Raw genomic sequence first — 17,905 nt, forward strand, 5'->3', positions numbered from 1 at the left:
TAGGCTTTTGCAAATATAAATCACTTATTTTTTTAAATTAATATGTACATTATTAAAAAAGTGTGTGAAAATCCTAAAAATATATACAGATATTAAAATAACACATTAAACATAACATAATTTATTACAGAAAAAAAAAATATTTTGTAATTTTATGCTGCTGAAAATAGATGAATTTTAACGAAGATATACTTCATATATGAATAAAATATTATTTTAGAATTTTACTTCTATTTACACACTGAGACTGTCTAGATGTGCAGTTTCCTGGTATTTGTATATTCCAGTAGCTGCTGTTGCAACAGCTATAATTATAGAACATTTCCCCTTCGTCTGCCCGTCGCTCCACTTATTGTGAACAGAAATTATTCCATCTTTTGACTTCGACGAAGACACACATTGAGAACTGATCAGGATATAAAACAAGTTCAAAATAATCTGGCAAAAGTTCATCATTAAGTATAATGTGTGAAAACATATGTACATATGTACATTTATATTTATATTGACGAGAGTGTTAAGTGTTCTTCCCGTGAAATAAAACGTAAGAGTTATTCTTTCAAGTGCCAAAAAGAAGTATTGTGTTTCAAAGCTAACAAACACATCCATCTTAGTATTTATTTTCGTTCATTCAGTGGTATGTGTGTCGTGAATCATCCCGGTTTACTCTTGAAATAGTGTGTAGTTCTCGTAGTACATAGTGCGTTTTATTTTAGACATTGATGTGTAAACAAAACGTCTTTCAGTACTGTGTAATATGGCCGCTGTCAAAATTGCCTTGCGCGTCAGACCACTCTCTGAAAGGTAATTTATATTCAAATAAATACAATTTTAAGATTAAAATATTCTGTATACTCAAAAAAATTTAAATTACATAGAGAGAAACTAGAAGATCAATCGTCTCTAGGTGTGATTGAAGTTGAAGATGATCAAACGGTTGCTATTACAAATCTAAAGGTGGAGTTTATAGTATAAAATCATATTATATTATTTTAAGTTGGTTTTTATTATAAATAATGTATTATTTTTATGATAGGTGCCTACAAGTAATGCTGGGGATAGCAGAGCCAGAGTTAAACGTTTCAACTTTGACTATTGTTTTGATTCAACGTCTCCAGAAAAAGAAAATTATGCCACCCAAGAAACGGTATTGTAAAGTTCGTCTGATCACTTTGAGAACCGCTGAACAGATTCGTCAGCGTGAAAGAAATATTAAGGAAAACAGAGAGTTTGGAGGGAGAGTTAAATATAAACTTTCAGTTTTATTCATCTTTTAGTGGAAATTCCATTTCGTCATTTTTTTCCTTATGAATTTCCTACATTACAAAGATTTTTTTTCGTATATTAAAAATAACATACAAACGATAAACAAGATAACCATTTTTTATATGTACATAACTACATAAACCATGATCATTTCTTTCTATCGATCTATTTTTTCTTTTTCGTTTATACATAAATATAGAACAAAGAAACTCATATTGTAGAACCGTGATTAAATATGTTATTATTATTTTTCTTCGTTTGATGACTGTAAGAAGCTCACGGCTTTTTATTACAACTACATATATGAAGATAGCACACACTTTAGAAGCTTCAAATCCATGTCTCATGATTATATCTATGTACATGTGTCAATAAATATTATATCACCAATATATACAAAATATTCAACATGGTATTATATGAGCCGTTATATTTGAAAGTGATCCAATTTTCAGTTCCAAAAACACTACTTCTGTTTGACTTAATTTACAAATTGTTATCACTTCTTTTAATTTGATATGTCCAGAATCTCGGAAAAGCAGAATAAACGTATAGCAGGCCACCAGTATTTTTAAATTTTGTTAAACATTATATTTAATGTTTTGCGAGATATTTCTCGAAATAAGGAAAGTGGACTAATTCCACTTTCAATTATAACAGCTCATATATAATATTATATTTAAATGAGAAGTATTGCTAGTTTAGAGATATTGTAAGAAAAATTGTTGAAAATGTTTTGAGTAAAATTTAGGTCGAATATTTTTAATTCATTTACAAATTAACGCAAAAAATCATTTCAAGATCCAACTCGAAACTAATTTACTTCTTCAATTTCGATCTTTAAAAATGAAGTTTTCCTTTTTGGATCGCGGGTGAAAAAATCGGTCACATTTACAGATATTTGAAAAGATCGGCACATTAGTGTTGAAATCTGCATCAGAAGGACGCGATGCGTGCGTCATGGCATATGGACAGAGCGCATCTGGAAAAACACACACAATGCAGGGTTCAAAATTTCATCCAGGGCTTGTGCCAAGATTATGCGACGCTCTGCTCAAAGCTCAAGGAGATGAACCAGTTCAAGCCACACTCAGGTACCCAAATACAATGCACATTAGCATATTAATAAGTTTACGCTACTCATTATTAGATCTTGTGCTAATCTATTGCCTATCTTGTGCAACATTCACCCATTGTAATAGATGCAATATGTTAAGAACAAACTCGAAAGAGTGGCACGAGACGTACTCGGGGTTCCCAGCTGTGATGGACGTATCTTTATGTCACTGTTAATTCTTACGATATTATTATTTCGACGGTTTCTCCCACATTTCTTCAAATATGGAAACTACCGTTTTTCGGCCACTGTTAAACATACATCAATACACGGATAAAATATCACTTAAAACACTCCAAGGGTGAGTTTTGCCAAGGATCGCAATGGTATGGATTAGGCGTGCTAGCGTTCTTTTTGCATGTGCAAAACTATCTAATAAACACGTACCCAGTAGCGGTTTGTTATACATTAAAAAAAATCGCGCTTGGGGCCCCCATGATTCGGGGGCCCCGAAGTGGACCTTTACCACCAAAATTTACAACTTACAAATTATTATCATTGACAACAATACGTTCGTAAGCCAAGAATAGATGGAATTGATACCTATTTTACACAGTATTTTAAAATACTACCTATTTTATTCCGAAAGTTGTTAATGTTTCAAGTACATACAGTGAATAAATAAAAAAAAATTGGGTTTTGTAAAATCCTTATGAAAAACCATATACTGAAAAGCATGGTAAAAAAACGTTGATAGCAGATTTTTACTGAAGTGAGGGTCTCAAATTTCAAAATTCACTGAACGTACCACTATGTGTGTCTGCACCTTTACTTCTTTATTTTTTTTTGATTTTTAAATGCTTTTTATTATTACGAAATTATGTTCACAATACATCTTATATCTATTTTAATAGCTACTGATCTACTGATCATTTTCTATTTTACAATTTTAATTTAATTTGGTTAGTAATCACAGTATTATATTATTTTAATGTTAATCTAAAGCATAATAGGAAAAAGAGCTCAAAAACCTATTTACAATCTTACTTCTTTATGCTTCTCCTTATTTCAATTATATTTTCATACATCAACATCGATAACAAATATCTATAATATTTCCAAGTGTAACAGAATATTTATTTTGGAATCAATAATGTATTTATTCTTCTTTGAATTTAGTCATGTTCACAATGTGATCTACATTCTACATATATATGAATGTATGGATATTAAAAAATATTATTGTAGGATTTTTTGGATGAAAATGATGTGTCTTATCGCCATTGTTTTAAATATAAACACCGTGTCAGGATGGTACGGGGGCAACGTAATAATCGGCCTCTAGAATCGAATCACGAATAAGGGGGTGGTCCTGGGGGTGGTGTGGTGTGGGTGGTTTTGAGTGGGGTTGTCAATATGTGCGAGTGTGAATTTCACTATTATAGTTGACGTCGCGAATCGAGTCGGTCGCGTATCGCTACGCTCTCTTTCTATGTAGTTTGTACATACGTAGTGCTTTTTATTATTGTATTTTTTCGTCGATAAGTGGATTGCTTTGAATTTTATGATATGTCTATATAATAAATAAAATCATTTCGAGACCTAACTAGTGCTTTAGATCTAAAAAGGTAACTACGATATTTTTTTGGTTGTACATAAAAGGCTTATGGGATTATGGTGATTGTGATATATGTATTTTGGATGATGTTAGTTTAACATATTGATAAATATGTACTGTATTTTATTTAAGAATTGTTATAAAATTTATTATCATATTAAAATGGTGGTAAATTAACAAGCTATTCGAATGCTGATACGTTTTTCTAAAATATTTGGCACCGAGTGTTTGCTTCTATATCATTTCTAGTAACGTAGTTTTTGAAAATTTTAAATGTGTTGACAAAAAATTGAGAAACTTAGATTATATCATGTTTTACTGTCGATCAGATAAATTATATCTCTTCAAATGTGCATGCAAATTCAAATTAAAAACTCTCGATACCAATTGAGATTGTTCGCATTGATTATTTTTTGATGTAGACAGAATTCAATGATAGTCACAGTTAGTTTGTTTATATGCACCTTTAAATTGATATTTAAATTATAATAATATACACGGTAATTAAAAAAGTACGTATTGAATTTTACCATTTGAATCAATCCACATTAATTCCACTTTCATTTTAATTCTCAGAATTAATCTGACTTTACCATAGCGATTGTTTCGAAATATGTGTTTTTATCAGGTTTGTAGATTATATCTACAAACTTACAAATTTGTATAATGTATTTTTTAATTATTTAATTGTGAAAAAACTTGATGTACATACACGTACATACATATGTATACGTATTGTATATTTTTGTATGTACTTACACTGTTTTTTTCTCATGTAGGCGTATTTTATATCACGATTCGCACTAGTAAAATAGGTGTATTTTCGTTCGACGAATAAAGTCTTCATATTTTTATTCGAGGGAAGATAATACACCCCTTTTACTAGTGCAAATCGTGATATAAAATATATTTATAATTTTCGCCACATTGAGAATCTTCGCTAAGAGGTTTCAGCACGCGACCCACGCAATGAACGCCAAAGAAATGTGAAAATGTTCATTATGTTTAGGTATTTAGGTTCAATTGTCGCACATGAAAAAATCCGTCAACTTCGAACAATGCTAATGACGTGTCTGTCTGTCTGTTTGACGTCGTGCTCGACGTCCATCATCACTATCATTGCATTTCACCAACGAGAAATCGTTATGATTTGAATTGTCGCAGACATATGACCGACACCATATTTTTACATTTTGACTTAAAATTATATATGATATTTAATTTGTAAATTAAAAATTTTGGTTTTGTTTTAATTCTAAAATATATACATACATATGTATGTACAAGTAAAATTTTTAGACATTATGTCGCGTATACATTTTGTCGCGGACGTTGTGTCGTTCGCCGTTGTGTACGGGGACGTTTCGTCGTGAAACCATAAGATAACTATAAAACAACTAATCAAATGGAGTAAAAATCTTGACGTTCAAAGTTTTCTGTTATAATTTAAGCGTCAAATATGATTAATTCACTATACACAATGTAATCTGTCTATTGCGTTTTTGACGCTAATTATAAAGCAGTGAAACGTTTTTCGTAAGAATTCGTCATTGGGACTTCCGGATGCGTTATATGTGTGTATGTACATATTTACATATGTATATATGTATGTCTTTTTCAAAGTTTTGCTGTTCTTCGCGCATTCGCATGTAAAAGATGGGTGTTGTCATTAAAAAAATAAATTAGAAGCGATTATTAGCGTGGCAAAAATTAGACCGCAAAAAGTCGAAAGGAATAAAGCTGATCGTGCATTTGTATATAATTTTATTGGATGTTTTCAACTTCGCTGCGGACAGCTTTTTGCGTTTTCCAAACTTTGTTCCCAGTAAACTTTCACGATAAAAGCTTAATTGCTTGACAAGGCGACGGGCCTATTAGTCGTGAAACATAGCACGATTATTATCAAAACTATTGTTAGATAGCGCGAGGAACTGCTGAAATTTTACTCAAATTTATGTATTCAAAAGAACATCTACCAACAATGTGTATTGTTCTGTTTATTTTCATAAATTAATTAATCGAAAGCGATATGAATTATATTTCAATAAAAATAAATTTAAAACTGGATTGAATTTATTCGGATAGGCGGAGATTCGTCTCATGAAGAGTTTGGTTTTATCCATTTGATTTTATTTTATTTTATTTTTAATTTATACCAGGAAGCTCTAACAGGTAACCCCAATGCGCCTTCCTGGCCAGAAACATTGTACATTTGATTCAAATATTATTAGTATTGTAACGTATATTAAACAGAGCCGCCGAGTAATTGCGATTGGATTAGACCGGGTAGCGTCCTGAGAGACCGTGTGAAGTGGTTTTAAGGATTAGCGACAAGCTAAGTGCATGAAACAATGATTGCACTTCTCATACCGTGGGAATACATATCCGAATACGTGACTATACAACAGGTAAACAGATTAGGCGTCCTGAGAGATCTACCCTTTATAAGGCGGTACGTAGGCGATATCAGGTCATTCTGGACGGAGTAGTGACAATGCGTGTATCTCCTTAATCATCAATAAATGCTGTGATACGACTGTTGGCCTTTTACTTGGATCCTCCACCCACCCCTACGCAACAGTATTATACAAAGTACGGGTCTGGTACACTGCATCGAAAGTCGAAAGATCGAAAAGCAAATATCGGAAAGCAAAGATCGAAAATCGAAAGATCTTAAATCGAAAGATCTAAAAGAATGTATGCATGGAAAACCGGTCTCCGTGACGAGCCAGAATGTTAAATTACAGAAAACAAAAATATCGGAAGGCAAAGATCGAAAATTGAAAGATCTTACGTCGAAAGATCAAAAAAAAAAGGGTGCATCGTAAACGGTACATACTCAGTTAATTTGCACGAGCAGGATACAACAGGAACAAGAGGAACAGGCTTTTCCTCCCGTATTCTGCGCGCGCACATTAATACGGGAGGAAAAGCCTGTTCCTCTTGTTCCTGTTGTATCCTGCTCGCGCAAATTAAGTGAGTATGTACCGTTTACCATGCACCCTTTTTTTTTTTTGATTTTTCGACTTAAGATCTTTCGATTTTCGATCTCTGCCTTCCGATATTTGCGTTTTCGGCCGTTTCACATTCGGGCCCGTGAGGGAGACCGATATTTAAACTATAATAGTTTTTTGAGAATTTTTACTTGGTCAATTAGTCAATTGATCAATGTCATATTATACAACGTTTAATAAAATAAATATGTTCTTTTAAAATTTTACATTTAAAAACGTGGATTGTTTTGGAAATCGTTCTAAAAAGTATGCGCGTGTATCACATGAAAACGTGGAAACCTAGCAAATGATAAGTCTTTACTTACTTACTAAGGAATCCTCTGTATGCTATGTGTTTATGTGTTTGTATGCCAATGTTAACAGTTTAGTATGATTTACATTTTTATTACAGCTATTTCGAAATTTACAACGAGCGTGTGAGAGATTTATTGGCAGCTGAAGATGTAGAAACTTCTACGGTGAACTATACTCGTAAGGATCTCAGAGTACGAGAACATCCCAAGAAAGGACCTTACGTCGAAGGTAATGAAAAGTTAATCTTCATATTGGGTTTCATAAAAATAAAAATAAAAATTGCCTTTTTTAGAGTTGACCAATTTAGAAGTTAGTAGTGGTGAAGAGTTATGTGCTGCTTGGTGGAATGGCGCTCGACGTAGAAGAACTGCATCTACGGCGACCAATGCACGTTCTAGCAGGTCTCACGCCTTGCTTACCATCAGAAAAAATCTGCCCCATCCTCCAGTAGTGCTCACACTTCTTGATTTGGCTGGAAGGTGAAATTTTTTATATATATTTAGTTAGTCTAAAAAAAATTAAGATAGTATCACTTAACATTACTTTTTCTTGGAGCTGGTATAACTACTGAATAGCATTAAATTTAACGATTATATATTAGAAACATGTATAGCTTTAAAAATCTTTACATTCGTCTCTAACACTAATATACATACATATGTATATTAAAAATAGTGAGTGAGTGTAAATAACACTGTTCGACACGAAAAATGTTTCAGAGACGAGATATGACTTTTCTTATAGATCTATGACCAGTAAACACGAATCTGGTAATAAAAAATGTTGATTGGCTCAAGATTTTTCTATATTTTGGTGTTGTTCGGTCGATGTATCAAAATCCGTCAATTTTGTGTTCAAAATGAATATTGGAATCTATAGTCGGGTATTTTATCTTTCATTTGTAGTACTTTTCAGCTTTCAAATCTCTCTAAGTAGTCGACCAGTTCAAATCAAAAGTCAAAAGTACGTATTTTCACTTGGGATTTTTTCCCACTGTTAATACTATTTTATATTGAGTATTTTCTGTTGAAACATGTTTATTGGGATAGTGATCTAGCTAAATTATTTTTTGTTTTCGTTTAAAATGGTTAATTGGAAGTGTGCTGAATTTTAAATCGGTAAAATTGCGAGTTAACATCTCGTACTATTATTTACTCGTATTAACACGAATCTGAATTGAACTAATAGGGATAATATATTAAATCACGAAAATTGACAGATTTTGATACATCGACCGAACAACACCAAGATATAGAAAAATCGCGCGATTTAAAAAACACACATATCTACGAATCTCGAGCCAATCGACATTTTTTATTACCAGATACGTGTTCACTGGGCATAGATCTATAAGAAAAGTTATATCTCGTCTCTGAACCAAAGAAAAGTCGTTGTTTGTGGAACAGTGTAATTTGTGAAAAACAAAACCTCCATCGTAAACGATATATTTGCACACTTTCCAAAACATAATATGATACTTAAAACGAAATACACGTGTTTGTTGAGATACTCATTATGTATGTATATCATATTACCATATTATGAATGCACTTTGCATCGAATCGATACACGAAAATCAAAATTAATGTACCGCATCGAATTCGAAATGATTTTGATCGAGTTCGAAATATGTATGTGCAAACATAAAACATAATGATCAGCAATCAAACGCTTTTGTGAATATGAGAAATTCTGATATGGCAGTTTCAAAGTCATCGGAAATTTCACCTGGCATTAAGTATGGGATATAAACGTAGTATAGTCTATATATAAACGAATGTAGGGCTATATGAGTTGAAATGAACAGTAGCGTATTTGTATATATGTATGTATGTATTTAATTGGAACATCAAGGTCCTTCTAAATTTGCCATTTGCCGAAATATTTATAGTACATATAATTATGAATAATTGGCATGTGACTTAAAATAGTAAATTTTCTAAAATTAAATCAGTTTGTTATCTATTTAGTTTAATTCTAGCTTCAAACCAATATACATATATACATATGTATGTAGGTACGTACACATTTGACACAATTTACCTTCCACGAATGTGTTTCTTTACTTCCTGCAAGATTATTTTCGAACTTTTGAAGCATTTCGACAAGGAATTATAAATTCGCACCCCCTTGGGAAATACTTCTTCCATATTTTGTTTTTTAACCCCAAATACGGTGACAAAATCTTGCATGAATTAAAAATTTGCATATTGTATGAGTTAAAAATGATTTTTTTTAAGTGATTCTTCATATTTCAAATATTTCATAATCACTCGAAAAATGATTGGATCTATTTTATAATAAATATCTGGAAATTTGTAATTTTTTTATTAATTTTTAACTATCATTTTCCGTGTACTTTTACCAAATATTTTGATAAATATTTTAAAAATGTTATTTGTCATTAATGGCTTGATATATTCAATAATCTTTTAAATATTTTAGCGAGAGGCCGAGTAGAGCTAATCAGAGTTTACCTCGTCAAAAAGAGGGTGCAAACATCAACAAGTCTTTAGTAGCTTTGGCCAATGTAATATCAGCACTTGGTAAGTCCAAGAACACTTAACAGAATGATATTGTAAACATATACATATATCTAGACATTAATTGCTGTTGTATGTATCCGTTATAGTGTCTGCTGGTCCACGCGGTATTGGTTACGTGCCTTATAGGGATTCCGTGTTGACTTGGTTGCTGAAGGACACGTTAAGCGGTGGTGCCACGACTGTTATGATTGCTAGTGAGTTTGAAGATAATTTTTATTGCGATAAAATAGCCCTTAGATTGATATAGTGGTTCTCGATGACAAAGTTAAATTGGAAAGAAAAATGAAGTGTTCGTCCGTTTGTGGATGTGGATGTGTCGGGGTAATCGCAGTTGTTGAAAGTTTCCCTTGAGGATTTAACAGTGTAATGGCACGCGATATCCACAAATGTTGACTATAAAACATATTCACACCAGCAAAGGTCACAAATCGATATGTGGGGGTTGTTTAATGGGTTGAGCGATAGCGAATCTCTTCCCTTCGGAGTCAGATTTGTCTTTTATATACCATACAATGCTTATAATTGTAAATTTCTAGTATGTATTTAGTCCTAGAAATTTTATATATGTATGTATGTAAAGAATATAATATAATATTTTTTACTGTGAATGTTTCAGTATTTTAAAGTTTTTAATACTTAATAATATTTTATTTTGCAGCCATTCTATTTAATATGATAAAGGTAAGTTAAATATATGAGCCGTTATATTTGATACTGGCGGCAAGTCTACTCTTTTTCGAGGAATATCTCGCAAAACATTAAATATAATGTTTTGTGTTTTACAATATTTAAAAATACTAGTGGCCTGTAATACGTTTATTCTACTTTTACGAGATTCTGGACATATTGAATTAAAATAAGTGGTAACAATTTGTGAATCAAGTCAAACAGAAGTAGTGTTTTTGGAACTGAAAATTGGACTTCCGCCACTTTAAAATATAACGGTGCAATTAAAAAATAAGTAAATGGAATACTTATTTTTTAATTGCACTTAAAATGTAAAATAACAACATTATTTAAATAATAACTCAAATCAAAAATAATTTAAATATATCGTTTTATAAAAAATTTAAACAAATATGAAATATTGTATAATTAATTCAATATTGTATTTTCACATTTTATTATGATATATAATATACATAAATTATTTTTGGAAAGATGGGATTGAAATCCAATCCAATAGAGTGGTGAAAGTTTTGAAATAATTCGTTATTTGATTAGTTCATTATTAATTTTTTTTTTCTTTAAAAATCAATTCCTTAACACCAATTTATTTTTAATGCACTGAATTACATGTTGTTTTGTTACTATTTCGATTTTTCATTATATTTATCATAAAATTTACTTCATATAGAGAAACCTTTTGGGCTCATTGGTGCCTGTGATCCCTTACCCAAGTATTATATGTATTCTGTACAGGGCTTTTCTTCCCATGTAACACGGTGGAGCGTCGTTCCGGCACCTTTTTGTCTCAGCATGATTTATGTTTCAAACGAATATTCTATATAATATAATGTTTTCCAATAAAATCTTGACAAGAAGTGGATTCCGGCACATTTTGTTGAAAAAAAAGCCCCGATAGTGTATATAATATGTCTTTAAATATACATATTATGTACGTACCTATATAGCAAAATATTTATGCTGTTAATTTCATAAAATTTTATTAATACTTATAAACCAAAGTTGAAATTGAAATACATATTGAATGAAACACTAATTATGTATATTAACGTTATGAATGATTTCAGCTGTGTCGCCGTCGTCAGCGTGCTACTCGGAAACTGTGAACACGATGAGGTGGGCAGCACGTGCAGCTCGCATTCCGCCAGGACTGTCACGTGCTCCTGATGCGCCACATGAACGTGTTCTAAGACAACTACGTGCAGAAGTAGCAAGGTTGCGTGCCCTGTTAGCCTCAGCCACAACTAATAACACTTCAGTAAATTTCATCCTCAATGTATGCTTTACATCTATAATATCCAATTCATCAATAATTTGACTATTTTAGAATCCCGAACAATCGCCAAATTTAGAAGAACCGAGCGAAATGTCAGAACCAACTTTGAAGCATGAAGCGGAGAGTTCAACGCAAGCTAAGTTGAATGAAGGAGAAGATTCTTTAGATTCATTAGCATCTTCAAGGATCAGTTTGGCTAGTATGGATACTTTATCAGGAAATAATAGCAATCCATCTACACAAGGGTCTAATCTCAATTCTAGCCAAGCCGAAGATCTCTTTGGACCGAGGCTTCATAGAGCTGGAAGTGCTCATGACGTAAAACCTTCAGTACCTCTCAGAAGTAAAAAGCGGCAGTACAGCTCTCACGAAGTACTACCTTCAAATGATAAACAGAATAAGAAATCCATTAAAAATACTAAAAATCAAACGAAACCTTCAAAAGCAGATGTACAAGATAAGAGTAAAGAAACCCCTAAACAAAAAGTAACAATAACTTATCAACCGTTCAATAAAAGAGCTGAGATTGTAGCATCAGTTACAGATAGACTGTATTCAAAGTTGAAAAAGAAAGAAGAGGAGAAGGTTCAAAAACCTCCAACACCGACAATAGAACGAAAATCAAGTCAACCGTTGAGTGAATTGCAAATTTGTAATAATGCAAGAAAAAGATTGTACGATTTGAGCTATAGGGCTTTGAAGGCTTCGCGTCGTTATAAAGTTGTCCCAGCTGAAACTCAAACGGAAAAACCCTCCTCTCTGAGGGTTAAAGAAGTTGGCACTGATGTACCAAATGATATTGAAATTTTTTCTAAAGATCATTCTGATAAAATGTTCAAAAGTGTATCAACTTCTACTGAAATTCAGACGATGCTATGTAAAGAAGTTTCAGTTGGTAGAATTGGTGGATCTATTCATATTAACGATGCTAGCATTGAAACTGACAAAGCACCCGAGACGTCTAACTTAATTATGACCAGAACTTGTGGTAATATGACTGAAGAAGTTTGTAATTTCAGCACAATTGCCACTCAAACTCAAGAAGCACCTCCAAGGAAGAAACATTCTTCTTTCACAAAGTATCTAAAAGTGCCCCCAACGCTACAGACCAAAGTTAATGATGGCAAGTCATCACCTACTGTATTAAATATAAGCATATCACACGATTGCAATAATTTAGAAAACGAATTAGATTGTATATCAGACGATAGTCTGGAATTGGAAGCAAAATCGAGTGATGCTAAACGACTAGCTGCACCTCCAGATCTTCTCAATCATAATTCGAATGAAAATATATCCTGTATTGATAGTAATAAATCAGACTGCTCAAATGAAATACATAATAAAAATAAACATGTAATTGAAATAAAAAAACCGAATAGTTTCATACGTAAACCAGAACAAAATGAAACTGATAAGAGTATTATGGATAAAGACAAAAAGTTGAATAACAATTCTATACAATCTAAATCAATTCAAGTGGTTCATGAAGCAACATCTACTGATTTTATCGATGATTTATACGTACCATTGCCAAGAATATTCTTTAATACAGAGTACTGTGTAGATCATTGGCCGACTATGAAAAATATAATCTTGGGAAGAAATGAAAATATATATCCTTATAATATAAAATTGTCACCTGCAAAGGAGCCATCGAATAAAAGACGACTCTCTAAAACAGTGTCATGGAAAAATGAAGTTGAAAATCACACTGTGCCATCAACAAGCTCAATAAGACATTCGATAATGAAAAAATCACCAAAAAATTATAATTATAGCAGTGAATCAGATGCAATAGATAGTGATGATATTAAATGCGAAGATGTCTCTGACAGTGATACAAGTACAGATTATTTTAAGGGAATATATTGCTGGGGTGATAAGGCACCATTTATTACTCCACGTAAAAGAAAACGTATTAAACATTCGTCTCATAACAAAGGCTGTACTCAATATGCCAAAGTAACATCTGAATTCATAACTGAAGCTACAAATCTAGTATCAGCTTTGACAAAGGTGTCGGATAAAATAAAGGAACCGACTTGTAATAATCTATATGTTTCTCCAAGTTGTAATGCTTCATTACACGCTAAGGACGAAACTAAAAATGTTTCCAAAATTGAAGACATTGCTACTTCGATCGAAAATATTGTCAAATCGATGAATTGCTCTCGTATAATTAACGATTCGTTAGTAAATAGCGATGAGCACAACAAAAAGTTTTCCATATCAAACGATGATAGGTTGGAAGCTATTGAAAAAGATCTGTTGGATTCACTGAGTAGGCTTGAGAGTTGTAGGAAAACAAGTAATGAATATTTTAATACTGTGAATGATCGCTACAGACAGAAGTTTAATAGAACTTTGCCAAATGTTCCAAGTACACCTTGTTCTGATGAAAATTCGTCATATAAGTATACGAGACGATATCCGAGTGATTATTTGAAACAGTTATTGGAATTGAGGAAAGATCTAGTGGAGTCGACAAAACGAGATGAAGATATTTGTAAAAGTTTTCAAATGAAGTGACAACATTCAATATGTATGTTTATTGTTGTTATATATGAGTGAAGTGATCATTGCAGTATGTAAGTATGTAAAATATATGCAACGTGGTAATGTAGATCTCCGAAAACCACAAACAAAGTTATTCAAATCAATCTTTTGTAATAAAAAATAAACAACCGGACATTATTATTTGAATAAATTTTTATAGTCATTTAATGATTTTGAAAAAAATATCTTAATTTTTTTTAGGCCGATCCAAGGTACGTCATTGATGATATGTTAGCTAAAATGATAAATATTTTGGAAAGTACATACATATGATTTGTCAGTGTAAATTATTATGTAAAGTATAAATAAATTTTGACGAATTGAATAAAATTTCAATGAACTTATCAATTAGATGTCTACAAAGTTTTGATTTATTAATTAGAAAAATAAATTAATGATTTAATTGTACAATTAATAAATGATATAAAAAAAACAAAACATTCTGTACATATTAATTGTTGCTAAACACCAATTATTTTATACGTTTAGTTAATTTTAACATCATATCCTTTGGAGTCATCAATAAGGATTTATTGATAACTTCCAATGTGTTTTCTTTCTTTGTCCCAATGCTAACATTGTAATGTTGTAATATGGACAATAACGCTATGCGTATTTGCAACATAGCAAGTGGTTTTCCTGCAATGAAATAAAAGTTTATTTTTAAATTTAATACAGGTATAAATGAATAAATAAATGGATAAAATTGATACCTATGCAGATGCGAGGTCCTTCTCCAAAACTCAAAAATGAAAAATTGCTTCTTGACGTATTTGGCGAAAATCTATCTGGATTAAATTTTTCAGGATCAGGATATATATTTGGATCATTTTGAATACCCAAAGTTGATATTACAACAGGCGTGCCCTTTTCTATGACGACATTTGAATTTGGAATAATATATTCTTTTGTACATATACGAAACAATTGAGGAATCGGGGGATGTAAACGTAGACTTTCTGCAATTTTTTTATATTTAATTAGTTAATGTATTATTTCTTCTTTATAAATGCAAAGAGATGGTTTTAAATACCCTGTATAACTTGCTCCATGTAAGTCATTTCGATGAGAACTTCATATGACACTTTTCCATTATGTTTCTGTAGCACGTCATCAATTTCTTTGGATAGTTTACTTTGAATTTCAGGATGTTTAGCCAATTCATAAAATAAAAATCCTGAAGATGTTGAAGCAGTTTCAAACCCACCAACGAAGAAACCAAAAGCTTGTGCCGTTATTTCGAGCATGTTTAAATGGATATCCAACATTTCATTATATTGTATATCCACTGTATCTGCAAAATAAATATAAAGCCATTTACGATAACTTACTTTAGTATATATATAATTATTTATTGTCTTGACGTTTAAATATGCATACTATATACCAATAAACTCATCAATATTTTCATTGCCTCGTAGGTGCATCAAAAATTGTAACAGGTCATTTTTAACTATGTTGTTTTTTTCTCTATATTTTGCAGTATCCTCAATCATATTTATGAAGAAGTTTGTGACACTTTTATCTAAAATTAAACCGTTTATTATTTTATACAGTTCTGGAACGAACAATGCAATGAACATGTTAATTCTTTTTTTTGTAGTAACTTCGAAGACTTTTTTTCCAATATTTCTAAATTCAGCATCAGGACATTTGAAACTATTACTATCAATTCCAAAAGCACAAGAAGTTATAACGTCAGTTGTAAATTTTGCCACTGTATCTTTTATATCAACGTCTAGTCCCGATTCTGCAAAACTTTTCAAATGCTCGGTGAGTTCTTCACCACATTTTGAAATTCCTTCAAACATAAGTTTCATCTTATTGGGTGTGAAAGCGGCATTCAATTTCGTCCTAATTCTCTTCCATTTGGTTCCGTTGACGTTGAATAAGTGGTTCATCAAAGGCTGAGTTTTCTCATTAAAATAGAATCCGTGATCGGTGAAGTAGACGAAGTTGGCAGCAAGAACATCTTTGATTAGATCGATGTCGTTGATTATAATAGCCGGTCTGTGGAACAGATATATCCCTGCAAACGGCAAATCTTTCGTCTTTTCGTAAAGATACTTGAAATGAGCTCCCAAGTGATGTCGTTTGGTAAACAACTCGACCATATTTCCAAATATGAATGTTGGCTTGGGTCCTTTTACTTTTTTGAATTTCCAATAATTGTATTTGTCACGAAGGAGTATGATGACGATCGGTATCATTAAAACGATAAATGTTGTAAAATAACTGAGAATTAGGATGATGGTTGACGCCATGGTTGAAAATGAATGCAAACGTCAACCCGGCTAACGGTATTACGAGCACTGAGCAATCTGACAGTGTTTGTTCTTTGTTGACAGATAATTTTTATCAATTTTTTTTGTTTGATAGTCATGTACATATTTATTATATATGTACAGTTCGGTTTTTTATTGCCGATATTGTTATAATAAACGCTTTGAATTCAAGCGGCGTGTGACCCTAGCTGTGGAATGCAATCCACACCATGTGACCATGCGAATATGCGAATACGCGCATGCGAATATCGACGTTTTTATTATATAGATTTTCGAATTATAAATACATTTGACTACACACACAAATTTGCTTTTCATTATTTATTTTTTCCATAATTAATTATTAAAGGGAGAAGTCTATTTGTCACGAATTGAAACTATTTTTTTTTTACAATGGACATATGTATCATTAGTTTGCTAAACGAACCAACCGGGGCGCTTTAGCTATAATGAAAAATATCAAGGACCCGAACCGGAACCTAACCGAAAACCGAAACCGAACAGATATTTTTTTTCGGTTAGGTAAAATTAATATACGTATACACTTTGGGAAAATTTATTTAAAAAAACAAAATTTATTATAGTAGATAGAATGCAAACAGACACCGGGAATCCAACCTTGGATGGAGAGGTGATAGAAAGAGTAAAAAGATTCAAATACCTGGGTACCTGGCTGAATGAAGAGATGAACCCAGATGAAGATCTAAGAATCCGCATCGAGATGGCTAGAACAACATTTTTAAAAATGAATTCGGAGCTTACAAACAAGCATCTCAATCTTCATACGCGGTTGAGATTCGCGAAGAACTACGTCTGGACAGTATTACTACACGGATGTGAGACGTGGACTCTGAAGACCAAGATGATCAGCCGCATAGAAGCTTTTGAGATGTGGGTCTATAGGTGTATGCTGAAGATTCCGTGGACCAAAAAGATATCAAACGAAGCTGTCCTCGCCATGATGGGGAGAGGCAGGGAACTTGTTTCTGTCATCATCACCTCGGACACATGATACGGGGTTCAAAATACGAATTTCTCCATTCGATAACCATGGGGAAAACAAATCTAATATGATCAAATTTGTCAACTTGTTAGAAACCGAAATAGACAAAGAAAACCATAATATTAATTATGAAACAAATATGCTACCTTCCGTTGGGAACTATTCTTTCCCTCATCTCATCGGAATAAAATGTGATTCTATTAACGATTCCGATTTAAATACAATTATATGTGAAGCTTGCGAGTTTTCATTGAACTCATTATATATCATATATATCAATGAACACATTATAATTTGGCT

At 32.1% G+C, this 17,905-nt stretch overlaps 2 protein-coding genes across 2 annotated transcripts; one reads left to right on the top strand and one right to left on the bottom strand.

Annotated features, from left to right (window-relative positions):
• Positions 1-288: 288 nt before the first annotated feature.
• On the top strand, positions 289-14,486 carry LOC143911038 (uncharacterized). The gene is made up of 10 exons (XM_077429751.1): positions 289-804; positions 879-957; positions 1,037-1,147; positions 2,164-2,360; positions 7,347-7,477; positions 7,542-7,728; positions 9,695-9,795; positions 9,882-9,989; positions 11,550-11,740; positions 11,810-14,486. Exons 1-10 carry the CDS (start codon positions 758-760, stop codon positions 14,288-14,290), a joined length of 3,633 nt encoding a protein of 1,210 aa, XP_077285877.1. The 5' UTR covers positions 289-757; the 3' UTR covers positions 14,291-14,486.
• Positions 14,283-17,196, bottom strand: LOC143911041 (putative cytochrome P450 6a14). The gene is made up of 4 exons (XM_077429759.1): positions 15,705-17,196; positions 15,351-15,611; positions 15,031-15,276; positions 14,283-14,956 (listed from the first exon to the last, which is right to left on the bottom strand). The coding sequence occupies exons 1-4, from the start codon at positions 16,579-16,581 to the stop codon at positions 14,790-14,792; spliced, it is 1,551 nt and encodes a 516-aa protein (XP_077285885.1). The 5' UTR covers positions 16,582-17,196; the 3' UTR covers positions 14,283-14,789.
• Between the last annotated feature and the right edge of the window lie 709 nt (positions 17,197-17,905).

Source organism: Arctopsyche grandis, chromosome 4 (genome assembly GCF_051622035.1).
Source record: "Arctopsyche grandis isolate Sample6627 chromosome 4, ASM5162203v2, whole genome shotgun sequence".
In the NCBI taxonomy this organism is placed as follows: domain Eukaryota; kingdom Metazoa; phylum Arthropoda; class Insecta; order Trichoptera; family Hydropsychidae; genus Arctopsyche; species Arctopsyche grandis.